This window comes from Pristiophorus japonicus, chromosome 9, assembly GCF_044704955.1.
Source record: "Pristiophorus japonicus isolate sPriJap1 chromosome 9, sPriJap1.hap1, whole genome shotgun sequence".
Lineage (NCBI taxonomy): Eukaryota > Metazoa > Chordata > Chondrichthyes > Pristiophoridae > Pristiophorus > Pristiophorus japonicus.
The window spans coordinates 13,887,593-13,907,454 of record NC_091985.1 but is presented as its reverse complement, the minus strand read 5'-3'; the positions used below and the strand labels follow the sequence as shown (position 1 = coordinate 13,907,454).

At 48.5% G+C, this 19,862-nt stretch overlaps 1 protein-coding gene across 8 annotated transcripts in view; it reads right to left on the bottom strand.

Moving 5' to 3' along the window:
• Positions 1-1,407: 1,407 nt before the first annotated feature.
• Positions 1,408-19,862, bottom strand: part of hivep2a (HIVEP zinc finger 2a) — a 238,518-nt gene continuing 220,063 nt past the window's right edge. For all 8 annotated transcript variants that reach the window (XM_070889071.1, XM_070889074.1, XM_070889077.1 and 5 more), the window contains 4 exons: positions 14,453-14,628; positions 9,448-9,549; positions 6,790-7,724; positions 1,408-2,267 (listed from right to left, as the gene is read on the bottom strand). In XM_070889071.1, coding sequence (XP_070745172.1) covers positions 1,416-2,267; positions 6,790-7,724; positions 9,448-9,549; positions 14,453-14,628 — 2,065 coding nt within the window. In that variant the 3' untranslated portion in view covers positions 1,408-1,415. The remainder of the gene's footprint in view (positions 2,268-6,789; positions 7,725-9,447; positions 9,550-14,452; positions 14,629-19,862) is intronic.

The window sequence follows — 19,862 nt, the reverse complement described above, 5'->3', positions numbered from 1 at the left end:
CAACGGGAGGAAAAAGGGGGAGAGAGAGGAGAGAGTGAGGAAATCTTAAAATAAAAAAAAAAACTAATTGTAATTTGGGTGATGCCAATTCAGAAAAGACTTGCATTTCTATAGCGCCTTTCACGACCTCACGACATCCCAAAGCGTGATAGACACTGAATTACTTTTGAAGTGTAGTCACTGTTGTAATGTAGGAAACGCAGCAGCCAATATGCGCACAGCAAGCTCCCACAAACAGCAACGTGATCACGACCAGATAATCGTTTTTTTTAGTGATGTTGATCGAGAGATAAATATTGGCCAGGACACTGGGGGATAAACTCCCCTGCTCCTTGAAAATAGTGCCGTGGGATCTTTTCCATCCACCTGAGGGAGCAGACGGAGTCTCATTTGAAAGACGGCACCTCCGACAGTGCAGCTCTCCCTCGGCACTGCACTGGGAGCATCAGCCAAGCATTTTGGGCTGAAGTCTGCGGAGTGGGACTTGAACCCACGACCTTCTGACCCAGAGGCGAGGGTGCTGCCCACTGCTTCAAAGGGGACAGTTTTTCTCTTTCTCTCTCTCTCTCTCACTCTATCCCCGCCCCCACAATCTCCCTCGGCACTCGCTGCTTGAAGGGTGTTAAGGAGAATTGTTTCCAATAGTTGGACTTTCGAAAACAACATGGGGGCTGATTCTGATGGCAGTGCCCATCCCTTACATCTGAGCAGCAAAAAATTTACAGCGTACAAATCTTTATTCTAAATCCGGCCAAACAAATCCCATGCTTCATGTAAGAGGGGTCGACAATGAGAAGGGTGGCGGGGGGAAACAAAAACATCTCTACAATTTATAAAAGGAAAAAATAATAAATATTAGTATCACAGAATCATTGCTGTACATAAGAGTAGTTCAATTGTATAAAAATACATTTTTAGTGCAATCTTACATAGATAACGATATTCAGCCCCGTCACCCACCCAGAAAAATAAACCGTTTCAAATCATTCACATCATTCAAGACAAACCCCTCCCCACCCCGACCCCCCACCCACCAAGTGCTCTAAAGAGAAAACGTTACAATTATTAAGCAGGTACACAAGTTCTAAAATATGTACAAATTCTCTCTCTCTTTTTTTGCCGTTATGCATACAAGAGTATGAGCGAAAGTAAAAGGCACAAAATATCTGCGACATTTAAAAAAATAAAATAAAGTACAGAACAGGACGACGAAAGTGAGTCTGCGCGTTGATTTTGGTCAGGGATTGTTCTTTTCACGTACAAATAGAAAATATTTCCATATATTTTGTAAGTCTAGACCACGGACAGACAAAGGTTGCAGCAGCTGGCATGCCCCCCCCCCCCCCCTCACCCACCCACCCTCCAACTCCCTTAGCCACCGCCCCCCCCCCCCCGCGGGCCTGGCCACCCCCGCCTCACTGGGAACCCATGCGGTAGGGCGCCTTGCAGTACGCCGGTTTGCCGTGGCGGGTTAGGTCGTCGCCCCCCATCGGCGTCTCCAGGCTCCTCGTCCGGTGATTGGGCTCCTCCAGCGCCCCCTGGTGGCCGAACGGCGGGCGGTGGTCCTCGGCGCCGGCGGGGGGAGGGGCCGAGCCGGCCGGCGACGGTCGGTAGCGCTCCGCCTCGGGGCGGGGGGGCAGCTGCTGGGCCCCGGTAAAGTGCTCCTCGGGGGCGGCACCCTGCCCCCGCTGCCGCTCGAAGGTCCTCATCGTCTCCTCCAGCCGGGACTGGCCGATCACCGCCCTGGCCGGGCCCGGACTGGTCCCGGGCCGGGTCTGAAAAGTCCGGTGCTGCTGCTGCTCTTCGGCCACCCGGCTGTACGTCTCCTCCCCCGTCGTCCGGCACTCCCTCGCGATGGCGGGGCCAGTCAGCCTGGGCGGGGACAGGGCCATGGGGGAGGGCAGCTGGCCGTCCTCCGGCTTGGAAAAGATGTCCATCTCCTTGATGCTCTCGATGACGCAGTGGGTGGCCTCGTCGATGATGCTCTCCTCCCTCCGCCTTGCCTGCAGCGGCAGCTGGGAGGCTGGGAGCAGCCCGGGGAACGCAGCCGCCCCAGAGTGCACCATCTGGATCCCCCCGATGGGAATCATTTGGTATGGGGCCCGAACTTGCTGCTGGGAGTGCAGAGGAAGGTGGCTGAAGAGGGAGCCTTGCAGTCCCTCGGAGAGGATGGGATGGCCTGGTTCTCCCTGGGCATTCTCGCGAGCGGGATACGCCGGCCAGGACATCATTCTGCTGTTATCGTACGAGTTCTGGCGAGATTGGCGCTGTACACACAAAAAAAAAGAGATTAGAAGTTTTGCAAACTAAATAGAAAGCTCATTTAAAAGACAAATCAGTGCCCTGTATATTCATCCGATGCGTGCTGGTGTGCCTGGATAGAGCTGTTTCCTCTCCACACTCCATGGAGTTACACCATCCCTGCCTTGTTAGAGGAAGGGTTCCATTATTAATTTACTCCTTAATAAATCAATCAATAACTTTAAGAACATAAGAAATAGGGGCAGGAGCAGATTCAATAAGATCATGGCTGATCTGATCATGGACTCAGCTCCACTTCCCTGCCCGCTTCCCATAACCCTTTACTCCCTTAACATTCAAAAATCTGTCTATCACCGTCTTAAATATATTCAGTAACCCAGCCTCCACAGCTCTCTGGGGCAGAGAATTCCACAGATTTACAACCCTCAGAGAGAAGAAATTTCTCCTCGTCTCAGTTTTAAATGGGTGGCCCCTTATTCTGAGACTATGTTCCCTATTTTTGTTTCCCCTATGAGTGGAACTATCCTCTGGATCCACCTTGTCGAGCCCCCTCATTGTCTTATAAGTTTCACTAAGATCACCTCTCATTCTTCTGAACTCCAATGAGTATAGGCCCAACCTACTCAACCTATCTTCATAAGTCAACCCCCTCATCTCCAGAATCAACCGAGTAAACCTTCTCCGAACAGCCTCCAATGCAAGTATATCGTTCCTTAAATACGGAGACCAAAACTGTACGCAGTACTCCAGGGGTGGCCTCACCAATACCCTGTACAGTTGTAGCAGGACTTTTCTGCTTTTATACTCTACCCCACTTGCAATATCTTTGATAGGGTGCGATGAAGTAGGGGTGGGAGGAGGCTCGTGTTAAGCATAAACACCAGCACAGGCCAGTTGGGCCCTGTTATATATGTAAACTTGTATATACTCTGTACAGCCACCAGAGGGCTCATCCCCTGGAGTCCCAAGGGATCCCATAATCCCTTGGGAGCACAGGTATTTAAGGAGGCTTTACAGGTTGGAGAGGCACTGCAATAAGAGACTAAGGTCACACTTTACTCTGAGCTCACAGTGTTCAGTCTGACTCTTTCTCCATACATAACAGGCCCAATCACCTGTTTCTGTGCTGTGGATAGACTGGAGAAGCTGGGGTCGTTCTCCTTAAGAGCGGAAAAGTTTGAGATGAGAGTAGATAGAGAGAAACTGTTGCCATTGGCAGAAGGGTCGAGAACCAGAGGGCACAGATTTAAGGTGATTGGCAGAAGAACCAAAGGCGACATGAGGAGAACATTTTTCACACAGCGAGTGGTTAAGATCTGGAATGCACTGCATGAAAGGGTGGTGGAGGCAGATTCATTCGTGGCTTTTAAAAGGGAAAAGATTTTGCAGGGCTCGGGGGAAAGGGCGGGGCAGTGGGACTAGCTGAATGTGCTCTTGCAGAGAGGCAGCTCAGGCTTGGATGGGCCAAATGGCCTCCTTCTGTGCTGTAACTATTCTATGATTCTAAAATTATATGCTGGACAGCAAGATGAAAATCATTCACCAGAGTGGTATGTGGAACTCGCTAGTGAAGAGTCGTGGGAACGATGGACGTGTTGGACGACCAATGGCGGGAGTGCAGGGGCGGGATAGTTAGAGGCAGGTGGTCATGTGGCGCCACCTCCAGGAATACGTCCAATCAGAGTTGGCGACCCCAGTTCCCTGTCACCTCAAAGAACATCTTAACTGACTTGACACGTTTTGGATAGTACGCCCATCACAACAAACGGAAAACCTTACTTTAAAGGTCTTTGGCATCTGGATCTAACCTGTGCCTCCTTGACTATGAAAGTGGCAGAGCACCAACAACAGACCTTGTTATGGGCTTCAAATGCCAAACAATTTCTATTAAGGGATAGATTAGGGTCGAGAACCAGGGGACACAGATTTAAGGTGATTGGCAGAAGAGCCAAAGGCGACATGAGGAAAAACCTTTTTACGCAGCGAGTGGTTGGGATCTGGAATTCAAAAGGGAATTTGATAAGTACCTGAAGGAAAAATATTTGCAGGGCTATGGGGAAAGGGCAGGGGCAGTGGGACTAGCTGAGGTACTCTTGCAGAGAACCAGTACGGGCTCAACAGGCCAAATGGCCTCATTCTATGATTCTAGTGGCCCAACAAAGGTCTTTCAAAGCTCACCCACCAAGGGGAAATTGAGCTCCAATGTCTAAAATGAGGGTGCGATTTGAACTGATCCTTGAATAGAAGAACAACCCTCTTATCACAAGAGTAGCAGGCATTAGGCCAACTCCAATTAATGTTTCAGCACCAGCCAAAGCTTGCATTTATATTTCCACTAACAGATAGTGCCTGGAAGAGCCTAGTAATCCCCAGACACATTCCATCATGGCATGATGGTTAAATCTCTTCCCCTCCCAGATACGACTTCAAATCAGAAAGTAATTTATTGAATTCTTTTTTAAACAACTAACCCAACATTAACTAAGGTCACTAAATTACTTGCCTGTTGTTCAGTGTTCCCTTCCCAGTTAAAGCCTACATCAATATTCTTTTTGTACTTTCTAAACAACAACAACAAATTGTATTTATATAGCACCTTTAACGTAGTGAAACGTCCCAAGGCGCTTCACAGGAGTACTATGAGATTTTTTTAAATTGACACCGAGCCACATAAGGAGAAATTAGCTTGGTCAAAGAGGTAGGTTTTAAGGAGCGCCTTGAAGGAGGAAAGAGAGTTCGAGAGGCGGAGGGGTTTAGGCAGGGAATTCCAGAGCTTGGGGCCCAGGCGACAGAAGGCACGGCCACCACTGGTGGAGCGATTACAATCAGGGATGTTCAAGAGGGCAGAATTAGAGGAGCGCAGACATCTCGGTGGGGTGGCGGGGTTGTGGGGCTGGAGACAATTACAGAGATAGGGAGGGGCGAGGCCAGGGAGGGATTTGAAAATAAGGATGACCATTTTGAAATCGAGGCATTGTTTAACCAGAAGTCAATGTAGGTCAGCGAGCACAGGGGTGATGGGTGAACGGGAATTGGTACGAGTTAGGACACGGGCAGCCGAGTTTTAAACTAACATTATGGATTATGGGTGTGTCAGTCAGGGCTTCCTTAGCAACATGGAATACTCTTTTTCATTTAGGACATAAGAATTAAGAGCAGGAGTAGATCATACGGCCCCTCGAGCCTACTCTGCCATTTAATATGATCATGGCTGATCCGATCATGGACTCAGGTCCACTTCCCTGCCCGCTCCCCATAACCCCTTATTCCCTTACCGGTTAAGAAACTGTCTATCTCTGTCTTAAATTTATTCAATGGCCCAGCTTCCACAGCTCTCTGAGGCAGTGAATTCCACAGATATGTCTGAACTGGACTCTGCTGACCATATCCTAACTCGCACCAAGTCCCGCTCACCCATCACCCCTGTGCTCACTGGCTCCCGGTCTGGCAACGCCTCAAATTTTAAATTCTCATCCTTGTCTTCAAATCCCTCCGTGGCCTCGCCCCTCCCTAACTCTGTCATTTTCTCCAGCCCTAAAACCCTCCGAGATCTCTGCGCTCCTGCCCTCTTAAGCATCCCCGATTTCCATCGCTCCACCACTGGCGGCCGTGCCTTCAGCTGCCTGGGCCCTAAGCTCTGGAATTCCCTCCGTAAACCTCTCCGCCTCTCTCTCCTCCTTTAAGACGTTCCTTAAAACCGACCTCATTGAGCAAGCGTTTGGTCACCTGTCCTAATATCTCCTTATGTGGCTCCGTGTCAAACTTTGTCTGATTAGAAACATAGAAACATAGAAAATAGGTGCAGGAGTAGGCCATTCGGCCCTTCTAGCCTGCACCGCCATTCAATGAGTTCATGGCTGAACATTCAACTTCAGTACCCCATTCCTGCTTTCTCGCCATACCCCTTGATCTCCCTAGCAGTAAGGACCTCATCTAACTCCTTTTTGAATATATTTAGTGAATTGGCCTCAACAACTTTCTGTGGTAGAGAATTCCACAGGTTCACCACTCTCTGGGTGAAGAAGTTCCTCCGCATCTCGGTCCTAAATGGCTTACCCCTTATCCTTAGACTGTGACCCCTGGTTCTGGACTTCCCCAACATTGGGAACATTCTTCCTGCATCTAACCTGTCTAACCCCGTCAGAATTTTATATGTTTCTATGAGGTCCCCTCTCATTCTTCTGAACTCCAGTGAATACAAGCCCAGTTGATCCAGTCTTTCTTGATAGGTCAGTCCCGCCATCCCGGGAATCAGTCTGGTGAACCTTCGCTGCAGTCCCTCAATAGCAAGAATGTCCTTCCTCAGGTTAGGAGACCAAAACTGTACACAATACTCCAGGTGTGGCCTCACCAACGCTCCTCTGGAGCACATTGGGATGCTTCACTCTGTTAAAGGCACTGTATAAATGCATGGTGTTGTAGTTGTAAGATGATTGCAAATGACAGAAAATGCTTATGCATAATGCTGTAAAGTCGAAACATTTTCTCCGTCTTGAAAATGCAGTTCACGACAGTGTATATACTCACCAGGTTCATTTCTGAATGATGCACAGACTGGCCCGGCATATATCCACTTTGGAATGAACCCCTCCTTGGCGATGTCGCTCGCATCAGCGGCATGTGTCTCCTTTCTCTGTAGTCTCGCCTCGGAGACAATTCCCTTCTTGGGGAGAGGTCATTGACAGGGGAGAGCTGCCTTGGCGAAGGAATCTCTCTTCGCGGAAGGAAGTGTCGGCGGGGAGAAACATCCCTCCTCGGCGACAGCTCACCCAGGTAGCTTTCCCCCTTCGGCGACCGGTGCCTTATTGGCGATATCTCTCGCCGTGGGGACAGGTGCCGTCTGGGCGAAAGGTCCCTTCGCGGTGACAAGTACCTGCGGGACATTGGCGACGCGTCCCTTCCCGGAGAGCTGTTGTAGCCCGGCGATGGCTGTGTGCTTGAACCTGTATCTCCTGAAGGGGACATTTCTCTGGAACTATCATCTTTAGACGATGCGTCCTCGCTTTGTGGTAGCCAGACGTTGGTTGAGGCCGGTATGTCCAGTCTATCTTTATACTCAAGCGATTCCGTCAATCTGTTGTGCAAGTTTCTCTGATAGTCCACCAGCGGAGTCCCTGCATGAGAATAACTGGGCGGCATCAGTTCAGTTACCTGAATTCTCGGCAGCGTTACCAGGTAACTGATGAGGGAAGGCTGACTGCTCGAGTGCGAGACATCAAAGGCAGAGGGCGACGCAATGCTGAAGGTGACAGAGGGTGGCTTGGGGCTGCGCGGTAGCGGGCTTGTACTTCGGGATCTTGTGGTGGGGGTACTATCGCCCTGTCGGTCTTCATCGTCGTCGTCCTCATCTTCGTCATCTTCATCTCCCTCCTCCTCTGCTCCATCCGACTCTTCGGGATCCGAAAACTGGTGCAGCACTGGAACTTCACTCAATGCGTCTTTGTCGGTCTCATCTGTAATTCCTGAAGGAACAACAAAGTGCAACGGCGAGTTTAGTGCACTGGCCATGTACTCACAGTCCGACTAGCTTTTACGCACGACGATATCTGTGTAAGCGCCCGGTTTACTGCAAACTTCTAATCTGGAGTGTTTGGCGTCAGGGTTTGAAACGCCTCGGCCCCAATTCCCAATTGGATGACAGAGTGACACTTTGTCCAGCTGGAGGGACAGGAGCAGGCCATTCAGCCCCTCGAGCCTGTTTCGCCATTCAATTCGATCAGGACTGATCTGCATCTCGACTCCATCTACCCGCCTTGGTTCCGTGTCCCTTAATACCTTTTGCCTATCGCAAGTCTATCAATATCTGCTTTGAAATTTTCAATTGACCCCACAGCCGCCACAGCAGCGAGTTCCAGATTTTCACCGCCCTTTGTGTGAAGAAGTGCTTCCTGACATAATCCCTGAACGGCCTGGCTCGGATTTTAAGGTTCTGTCCCCATCTTCTGGACTTCCTCCCACCAGAGAGAATAGTTTCTCTCTTTCTACCCCCATCAACCCCTTTAATAGGGATGATGCTGTTTATCTAAGAGTAAGTTATGAGTCCATGCTTTCTGCAGGCTGGTCAAGGCGGCCAGGTGGACTGAAGACGGTGATATACAATTAAAAAAAAAAATCACAGAAGGAGCTGGCCTTGATGCCCCTGAGGGGGTGGGAAAGAATAGGCTGGCTCACTAATTCCTATCCAGAGATCCCCGCTGAAAAATGTTAAAGTATGGACGCAGGGCTAGGAGAGCATCGGACTCGAATGCGATGCCTCCCAGATCCAAATAGCCAACCAGCACTGTTTAATCTCATACTAAAATGGCTGCTGGTGTAAGGAAGAAAACTGGGAGAGGGCGGAGAGAAGTCGATAGAGAAACTACTCTCACAAATCTGGGCACCAGGCTTTAGGAAGCATGTCAAGGCCTTGGAGAGGGTGCAGAAGAGATTGTCTAGTTTGGTACCAGGGATGAGGGATGTCAGTTTTGTGGAGAGACTGGAGAAGCTGGGATTGTTCTCCTTAGAGACGAGAAGGTTAAGGGGAGATTAATTAGAGGTGTTCAACGTGTTGACGGGTTTTGTTAAGAGTAAACAAGGAGAAACTGTTTCCACTGCCAGGAGTGTCGGTAACCAGAGGACACAGATTTAAGATAATTGGTAATGCAACCGGGGGGTGCAGGGCTGGGGGGAAGATGAGGAGAATTTTTTTTGCGAGCTGCTGTGATCAGGAACGCACCGCCTGAAAGTGGGGTGGAAGCAGATTCAATTGTAAGTTTCAAAAGGGAGTTGGATAAATACTTCAAAAGGAAAAAAATATTTGCACGGCAATGGGGAGAGAGCAGGGGGAGTGGGACCAATGATCCCGTTAAGCTGCAAGGCTGAGCGGCTGAGCAGAGGTCTGGAGGTCCCGAGCAGGGCGCTCATCGACTTGCAAAAACTGCGCATACGCAGAAATTAGAAATAGAACATAAGAAATAGGAGCAGGAGTAGACCATTTGGCCCTTCGAGCCTGCTCCGCCATTCAGTAAGATCATGGCTGATCTGATCTTGGCCTCAACTCCACGTTCCTGTCCGCTCCCCATAACCCTCGACTCCCCTGTAATCCAACACCGAGTGGGACTAATTGGGGAGCTCTCTCACAGGCAGGATGGGCCGAATGGTCTCCTTCTGAAGTCACGATGAAATGGTGAACAGCATTGTACTTGCCTGCTTCTTCCGTGTCTGTGTTATACGTGCAGGTCACAGCTATTCCCAGCTCGAGGCATTTTTTGGTGTGGGCCTTTGATTTCATATGTTTTGTCAGGTTTCCTAGAAAGGCAGTGGGGGAGGGGAGGAAAGAGAGAAATAAAATGACAAAAGTCAGCATACTGAGATAATTAGTCTGCAAAAACAGTAAAGGTCGGCACGGTGCTATCTGTTTCTTCCGACACGCACAGCACGCTACACTTCAAGCTTGCAACCGGCAGAGTGACTCATTCGCTTCTGTCCCCATTACAGTAACAACCAGAAATGAGGAGCTCTGAAAATGAGTTATTGAGCCTGAAATTCTGAAGTCCCGGGCCCATACAAAGTTTCTACGGACCCGGGAAGGCATCGGAAAAGCCGCTTTTCAGTGCACAATGCGCATGCGCTAAAAACCGGCTGGAGCTGGACAGATCAGGAGCGAGGACATTATTTGTACGAGTAAATTTGCAATATTTACGCAGACAAATGTCCTCAAAAATCTTGCGCCTGTAAAAAGCAGGCGCATAGCCTACTTTTACAGGCACAAGTGATTTAAAAACACACAGAAACATATAAAATTAAAGTTATGAAAACATATTTTATTGTTATAAACCCTCCCCGCGACGGTAAGTTTATTTTAAGGCATAATTAAAAAAACTTTCTTAAAAGTCGGGAAAATATCTATTTTTTTTATAAGATATTAATAACTTTAATTTAAATGAATCTTAAATACGTAGTGTTTATTTTCTATTTTTTAATTAGTGTTTTGGGTGTTTGGGGGGGTTTCTGATTCATAGTAATGGAGTTTCGAACTTACGAAACTCCGATTACTATGAATGAGAATATATTATACCTGATTGGCTGCCCAGAGCCATGTGACTCCAGCTCCAGGCCTGCGCACGTCCCGACGTGTATGCACTGCAATGCGCAGCAAGTGGCATCGGAAAGTCAAGCGGGCGCAGCACCTTCAGGTAGGTGTGTATCTTTTCTCTAAAATCTAGTCGAACGCCCGCGGGAAGGAGAAAGCGGAATTTCTGGGCCATAATTCTTTAAGCATAATTCTTGATGGATCCATCAATTCACTAATAGCCTCTTAATTCACCGCAATGCAGGCTTTATTCTGCCACACTTCGGTCCGCCCTTTTTAAAAGACGTCTAATCAGCTTACACTGAAAACCTCGATCAACATGAATCTATTTCGTGCAAACACTTCCAAGGAGCTTTACGCGCAATAAATTGCTTTGCAGAAGTTGCTGCTCTCCTCGTTGTTATTGAGCAGAGCAAAAAAAAAAACACGACAGCCATTTGGCACACGGCTAAATCCCACAAACAGCAACAGACACGACTATGTAAGCTGTTTTTCCCCCCCCTCTCTCTCTCTCTCTCTCTCTCTAGTGCTAGTTGAGAGAAGGAATGTTGGCCAGGGTGCTGGAAAAAACTTCTTGCTCATCTCTGAATTGTGCCACGGGATCTTTAATATCCGTCTGAATCAGTCGGAGCCTTGCTGTAAACTCCTCCTCTGAAGGATGGCAGTGCAGCACTCTCTCAGCACTGTGCCGAAGCGTCAGCCTGGATTTATGTGCTTGAGTCTGGGAATAGTGCTTGAAGCTTGGTAGCAGAAATCTAGGACTCTCTCTCCCTCAAAAGGGCACGGATGCGTAGATTGGGCCTATACTCTCTGGCGTTTCGAAGAATGGAGGTGATCTCATTGAGGGGGACTGACAGGGTAGATGCCGGAATGATCAGCCATGATCTTATTGAATGGTGGTGCAGGCTCGAAGGGCTGAATGGCCAACTCCTGCACCTATTTTCTATGTTTCTATGTTGTTTACCCTGGCTGGAGAGTCTATAACCAGGGGGGGGGGGGGGGGGGGGTCAGTCTCGGGATAAGGGGTCAGCCATTTAAGACTGAGATGAGGAGGAATTTCTTCACTCAGGTGGTGAATCTTTGGAAATCTCTGACCCAAAAGGCTGTGGATGCTAAATCATTGTGTATTCAAGGCTGTGATAGATTTTTCATTCTAAGGGAATCAAGGGATCTGGAGATCGAGCGGAAATGTGGAGTTGAAGGAATGGCGGAACAGGCTTGAGGGGCCGAACGGCTGGCCTACTCCTTCTCTTAATTCTTATGTTCTTATGCTGGAGCTTTCAAAGCTGAGATCACTAGATTTTTTATCGGGTAAGGGTATCGATGGATAAGGTGCAAAGGCAGATAAATGGAGTTGAGGTTACGGATCATTCACGATCTGATTGAATGGCGGAGCTGGCTCGAGAGGCCTACTCCTGTTCTTAGTGTGCCTAACCCCAAAAATGGTTCGACTCAAGCTGACGTTATTTTACAATATGAATAGCTAACATTCAGAATATGCTTTTTGTTGAAGTAATGATCTTCAAAATAAAATTGTGTGGAATAAAAAGACATTGATGTATTTTTTTTTAAAAAGAGAAGAAAAGGGAGTATTAATTTGAGAAGACAAAGGAAGAATTATTTTCAAATGCAGCTGCACATGGGTTTTCAGATGAAGTAGGTGCTAGGTTGCTGACAGGCTGGCATAGCACAGTTGACTACTTAGTGGATAATTTACTTCCAACAAAAAGCATATTCTGAATGTTAACTATTCATATTGTAAAATGTCAACTTCAGTCGAACCATTTTTGGGGTTAGGCACCTTAGGAACAGGAGTAGGTCCCTCGAGCCTGCTCCGCCTTTCAACCAGATCATGGTTGATCTGTAACCTCAACTCCATTTCTCCGTGAGTTTGGTGGAGGCCTGGGAGTAAATCATCTGCCCTACACAACTTGCATTAGTCCAGTGCCTACCAACGTGGGTTTGTACAGCACTTGCAGCATGGTAAAACCTCCCATAGAGCCGCATGATTGGGTGCTGGTTCTAAGCAGGTGTAGGGAGGGTGGATGGATGGATGGAGGAGGGACCAAAAGAGGTCAGTTTTAAGAGTTGGGGGAGAGTTAACAGCAAGACAATGGGATTTGGGAGGAATGTCCCAGAGTGTAGAAGCAAGACTTCTGAGTGGCAGAGCCTGAGGGGTGGGGAGGGGGGGGAAGGGCGGGGAAGGGCAGGGGTAACGAGCATCCAGCGAGAATTGGAAGAACGGAAGGTGTGAGCGGGGCGGGGGTGTAGGGCTGGTGGAACAGAGGACGAGCACATGAAGGAATTTGAAGATGTGCATTGCAAGATTGATGTGCAGAGGGAACGCGGAACCAAAGGAGGTTATCGAGGCAATATGTGAGCTGGATGTTGTGTGGAATGGCCTGCGGAGGGTAGGGTCATGCAGAAGTCGAAAATGTAGGCCAGAGAAGAGGGCATCAGAAAACAAGGTGACTGGAGATGACAAAGACATGATGGATGAGGGTCTCTGCAGCATTGAGGCTGGGGGCGGAGGAGAGGGCCGGGGGGGTTTTGGAGGTATAAGTTGGCAGGCACATTGAGGAACTGGAAGTAGGGTCGAGCTGATCTCTGAGGTGGTGTTCCGTCAGGTTCAGCTTGAGCTCACATCTGGGGAGACCCATTGGACAGCCCTGCTCGCGGTGGATGGGTGGCTGATGTGCAACGGTCACCACACGCTAAAAGGATCCACACACAGGCATCTTCCACTCTTTCAACTGGACTTCAGGACTGGAATATCGGGTCCTTCATTGAAACATCTGAGAACTCACGTGGAAGCAAGTCATCCTCGTTCGAGGGTCCGCCGATGATGATGATGATGGATGGGTGGGTGGGTCGGGGAGAGCCAACTGGAGACAGAGAATATTCCTAGTTTTATGGAACGCATGGGATCTGTATTGACCTTTGGAAGATGACATACGAGTCTTAGACATCAAATCGGGACGCCATCTCATCCAACAGCCCCATCAGCTGTGGACAGGTGTGTGAAGAGTGGGCAGGCTCAACTGGAGTGAAGGTTTTTTTATGGGACCAAAGAAATCAGTTTCCAGTTTTCCCACCAGTCCTGGGATTACAGAGTAGCAAGACCGAAATACCTGATAATGAAGAGCAGCAGTCAGCAAACTTAAAATCAGAGCCAGGCCATTCTGGGGTGATGCCAGGAGGCACTCCTTCACACAAAGGCTAGTTTTGGAACTCTCGACCCCAAAATGCTGTTGAGGTTGGGGCTCAATTCAAAATGTCAAAACTGAGATTGATAAGGTTTTTATTAGGCAAGGATGTAAAGGGTTATGGAACCAAGGCTGATAGATGGAATTAAGATACAGATCAGCAGTGATCTAATTGAATGGGGGAACAGGCTCGAGGGGCTGAAAGGCCCACTCCTGGTCCTATGACTTTAAGACAACTCAAGCATGGCGATCCGTGCACCATCATCATGACCAGCTGCTTTGAAATGGGGCCGTCCAATTATTCCATCCCCTGTGTGCTTGTAAGCTCTCGATTCAAGATGGCACATCTTCAAAAGAATAGGTTTCTACGAGTGTCAGCCGTGGCTCAGTGGGTAGCACCCTCGCCTCTGAGTCGGAAGGTCGTGGGTTCAAATCCCACTCCAGAGACTTCAGCACAGAAATCTAGGCTGACGCACCAGTGCAATGCTGAGGAGGTGCCGTCTTTCGGATGAGGCGTTAAACTGAGGCCCCCGTCTGCTCTCTCAGGTGGACGTCAAAGATGAGCAGAGGAGTTATCCCCCAGTGTCTTGGCCAATATTTGTTCCTCAATCAACATCACTAAAAACAGATTATCTGATCATTATCACATTGCTGTTTGTGGGCGCTTGCTGTGTGCGAAATGGCTGCTGCATTTGCCTACATTACAACAATGACTACATTTCAAAAAGTAATTTTTTTTGGGCTGTAAAGCGCTTTGGGACGTCTGGTGGTCGTGAAAGTCGCTATGTAAATGCAGGTCTTTCTTTACTTTTGAAAGTGCAACACAACAGGCATCTAGAAATAGCACTTGTTTGGCAAGCACTGAACAGCAGCTTCCCGTCAAACCAGCTCACATGACAAACTCAAAGCTTACCTTTCGTTTTAAACGCAAAATTGCAAAACTTGCACATGAAGGGTCGGAGGTCGGTGTGCGTGCGTATGTGCTTCTTCAGCATGCTGGGTTTTTTACAGCGGATTCCGCATTCCTCGCAGATGTATTTTCCTCGACCCCGCCCCCTCACATACACATAGTCTTCGTTGGATTTGTACCTTCAAGGAAAAAAGGAAATTTTAAAAAGAAAAATTCGAAGTTGCAAAGGACAATTATAAAGGCAGAAATATATACACTGCTAAACGACTCCAGAATCCTAACTGGTCTAACGGAATGCTCTCGCCGTCCATTTCAAGGTGCGTCCATTTCAATCTGTCGACTCTTGTTGCCCCGTGTTCGTAGAAATTTACAGCACGGAAGGAGGCCATATCGGCTCATTGTGTCCGTGCCGGCCGACCAAGAGCTATCCCGCCTAATCCCACTTTCCAGCTCTTGGTCCGTAGCCCTATAGGGTACGGCACTTCAAGTACCCATCTAAGTACTTTTTAAAATGCGGTGAGGGTTTCTGCCTCTACCACCCTTTCAGGCAATGAGTTCCAGACCCCCACCACCCTCTGGGTGAAGAAATTTCCCCTCAGAACCTCCTACCAATTACTTTAAATCTATGTCACCTGGTTGTTGATCCCTCTGCTAAGGGAAATAGGTCCTTCCTAACCACTCTATCCACGCCCCTCATTATTTTACACACGTCAATAAGGTCTTCCCTCAGCTTCCTCTGTTCTAAAGAAAAATAACCCCAGCCTATCCAATCCTTCCTCATAGCTAAAATGCTCCAGTCCAGGTAACATCCTCGTAAATCTCCTCTGCACCCTTTCCAGTGCAGTCACATCTTTCCTGTAATGTGGTGACCAGAACTGCAGGCAGTACTCGAGCTGTGACCTAACCAGTGTTTTTATACAGTTCAAGCATAACCTCACTGCTCGGCTAATAAAGGTAAGTATTCCGTGTGCCTTCTTAACCACCTTATCGACCAGGCCTGCTACCTTCAGGGATCTGTGGACATGCACTCCAAGGTCCCTTTGTTCCTCTACACTTCTCAGTATCCTACCATTTAATGTATGTTCCCTTGCCTTGTTAGCCCTCCCCACATATTTATGCTAGTTTGAGATAGCCTGGGATCAGGCATTTATAGCAGGACTCTTCCCTGCTGCCTTGACGATTGTGTAACCTCATGCTTGATACATCATCCGCGAAGATCTTGCGCTACTTTCGTTGGCTCCCGAAGAGGAGAGGCCGCTCTCCTGCTCCGTGTGTGGGCAGGGATTCGCTAATTCATCTCCCGTTTCTGACACACCAGCAGTATGAGGCTGCAGAGCGACTTGGATAGGTTAGGTGAGTGGGCAAATGCGTGGCAGATGAAGTATAATGTGGATAAATGTGAGGTTATCCACTTTGGTGGTAAAAACAGAGAGACAGACTATTATCTGAATGGTGACAGATTAGGAAAAGGGAAGGTGCAACGAGACCTGGGTGTCATGGTACATCAGTCATTGAAGGTTGGCATGCAGGTACAGCAGGCGGTTAAGAAAGCAAATGGCATGTTGGCCTTCATAGCGAGGGGATTTGAGTACAGGGGCAGGGAGGTGTTGCTACAGTTGTACAGGGCCTTGGTGAGGCCACACCTGGAGTATTGTGTACAGTTTTGGTCTCCTAACTTGAGGAAGGACATTCTTGCTATTGAGGGAGTGCAGCGAAGGTTCACCAGACTGATTCCCGGGATGGCGGGACTGACATATCAAGAAAGACTGGATCAACTGGGCTTGTATTCACTGGAGTTCAGAAGAGTGAGAGGGGACCTCATAGAAACGTTTAAAATTCTGACGGGTTTGGACAGGTTGGATGCAGGAAGAATGTTCCCAATGTTGGGGAAGTCCAGAACCAGGGGTCACAGTCTAAGGATAAGGGGTAAGCCATTTAGGACCGAGATAAGGAGAAACTTCTTCACCCAGAGAGTGGTGAACCTGTGGAATTCTCTACCACAGAAAGTAGTTGAGGCCAATTCACTAAATATATTCAAAAGGGAGTTAGATGAAGTCCTTACTACTCGGGGGATCAAGGGGTATGGCGTGAAAGCAGGAAGTGGGTACTGAAGTTTCATGTTCAGCCATGAACTCATTCAATGGCGGTGCAGGCTAGAAGGGCTGAATGGCCTGCTCCTGCACCTATTTTCTATGTTTCTATGTTTCTATGTTCACACAGGGAAGAGGTCATCCACCTGCTCCATGTGTGGGCAGGGATTCACTAATTTATCCAACCTTCTGACACACCAGCAAGTTAACATGGATTCTGCTGTTATCGTTATTGCTCACATCCAGGACTGAACCGTGTTCATTCTTGCAGTTGGGGGTGGATAACCCCTACAACTAGACCGCGGTTTAATATTCTGGGTAAATGTCAAATAAATCAAAGAGTGAAGGGTAAGACTTAATTTTGTTTCTGAAAAGGGGAGTAAAAATACTCCTGATTGTCACCCGCCTCCCCCTCCCCGATTGGAGTTTATTTTTACTTTTGTCAAAGGGAATTGGATAAATATTTGAAGCAGGAAAATTTGCAGGGCACTGGAGAAAGAGCGGGGCAGTGGGACTAATTGGATAGATCTTTCAAAGAGCCAGCAGCGGCACGATTAGCTAAAATAGCCTCCTATCATGCTGTACAATTCTATCCTGGCTTCCTCTTGGCTGCAGTGGTTCAGCTGGGACATTAGATCACTGCCCTCCTGAGTTTGGCTGGTGTTTTACCAGGTGGGAGTCTGTACAGGCACACCACCTCTAAACACTGTCAGTCAGTCAGTTATCGTGATTTCCAAAGTGTAGTCACCTACTGAGAAATTGCGTCCACTTGCTAAATTTGATCAGTATTTTCATTTGTCTCAGAAAATCATGAAAGTGGTACCAGCCTGCAATAAGACAGTTTAGCCAATCGTTCGTCCTTTTTTGGGGAATGACTATAGCCCAAACATAATTTTCTTTCGATAAAAGATTTTGGGACAAGATAAATGCAGATATAGCAATTTGCTACTCATAGCAACCAGTGCCATTCGCTACCCATAGCAACCAGTGCCATTCGCTACCCATAGCAACCAGTGCCGATCCCTGCCCATAGCAACCAGTTCCATTCACTGCCCATAGCAACCAGTGTCACTCACTGCCCATAGTAACCAGTGCTATTCACTGCCCATAGCAACCAGTGCCATTCATCGCACATAGCAACCAGTGCCACTCACTGCCCATAGCAACCAGTGCCATTCCCTGCCCATAGCAACCAGTGCCATTCGCATCCATAGCAACCAGTGCCACTCACTGCCCATAGCAACCAGTGCCACTCACTGCCCATAGAAACCAGTGCTATTCCCTACCCATAGCAACCAGTGCCATTCACTGCCCATAGCAACCAGAGCCACTCACTGCCCATAGCAACCAGTGCCACTCACTGCCCATAGCAACCAGTGCTATTCCTTACCCATAGCAACCAGTGCCATTCGCTACCCATAGCAACCAGTGCCACTCACTACCCATAGCAATCAGTGTCATTCATTGCCCATAGCAACCAGAGCTATTTGCTGCCGAGAGCAACCAGTGCCATTCACTACCCATAGCAACCAGTGCCACTCACTACCCGTAGGAGACCTAATAGGAAAGGTTTTATTAGAGTAGGCACAGAGCGAGAGTGTTTCCACTTGTGGTTAAAAGCAAAATTGATCCATGCTGGCATTTATGCTCCATAGGAGCCACTTTCCACCTTACTTCATCTAACCCTATCAGGATATCCTTCTGTTCCTTTCTCTCTCTCTCATGTATTTATCTAACTTCCCCTTAAATGCATCTACGCTATTTGCCCCAACTGCTCCCTGTTGGAGCAAGTTCCATATCTTTACCACCCTCTGGGTAAAGAAGTTTCTTCTGAATTCCATATTGGATTTATTAATGAGTATCTTATATTTATGGCCCCGCAGTTTTATTTTATTTGGTTCAACTGGCCCTGGATTGACAAACACTTTTGGGTCGGCAGTGAACCTTGAACTCGACACCAAAATTAAACTTTTGATTTGAGTCATACAAAAGGAAACACAGAAGGCACCACAGCTCCCAGCCCGAGAGGTTAGTGGAGAATACACCATCTGGTTGGCGGACACTCGATCTCTGCTGTGTGATTAGGTTGGCCGGTCACTGTGGAAATACATCTCATCTCAGCAGTCTTAGACAGGGGAAGGAAAAGCACCCAAGCCAGCCATGGCTCCTGCTCTCCATTGGTACCCAAACATCCAGGATTGCCCCTGGAGTCGAAGATTGATCTCCTGGACAGTGTTGAGAACAAAAACCCCCCGGGAGAAAAGCCACAGGGACGTTAAAGGTTGTGTTTCGTTTTTTTTACATTTTCTTTGAACACGTTTGTTTATTAGCTGTGAAATGAGCGGAAAAGGGGGGGAGAGGGGGGGGGGGGGAGAAAGGCTGTTTGGTTGACAGTCAAGAGTTATCCAATCGGGTCATGAGGAAAATCTCAGCGGGTCAGGCGGCATCTGTGGAGAGGAAGCAGAGTTAACGTTTGAAGGTCGATGACCCTTCGCAAGAAACTGGCGCGTGTTCCAGATTCCAGCATCCGCAGGATTTTTGCTTTTGTATTGGGTGATGAAGAACCGGCTCGCTTTCCGATTGGCCGTGGGTAAGCGGGGGGGCGCCATGAGACGGACATGTCGGCCCGACCAATGGCAGGGGGGGCGGGGGGCGGCTGGAGACAGGTCATGTGATGACACACATGACCCTCCGCTGGCAGGCAAGTCTAGGACCCGGGGGACACAACCTTAAAATCAGAGCTGGGCCAGCAGGAGTGGGGTTTGCAAGCACCTCTTCACGCCAAGGGTGGTAGGAGGGTGGATCTCTCTCCCACGTAAAGCTCAATTAATAATGTTAAATCTGAAATCGAGAAAAGATTTTCGCCGGACATAAAAGGATAAGGAGCCAAGAAGGGAGCGGGGAGGAGTTTAAGGTGCGGATCACCCGTGATTTCATTGAAGGGCGAAACAGGCTCGAGGGGGGCCTGAATGACCTCAATCCTGTTCCTGTGGCACCTCCAGCAATATGTCCAAGCAGAGCTGGCAAACGTACGTGATTGTGACGAACTCCCGATGTTTGAGCAATCTGCCGCAACTCACTGTGTGAATCTCTGAGAGGGGAGTGGGCCGCGGGCAATGTAACAGTTCAGGTTTTCATTCACTGAATATGGAACATATCCTCGTTGCTGGAGGGGACCTGCTCACAAGCAGCTCACAAACCAGCCATTAGTCGCACTGAGGCAATTCGGCGTTCGGTCGTCAAACACCGTGCCCTTTTACCTTAACCTTTGCGTGCAGAAAACCTGGCTCCGTTACAGGCGCACGGCACAGCTACTGCTGCCT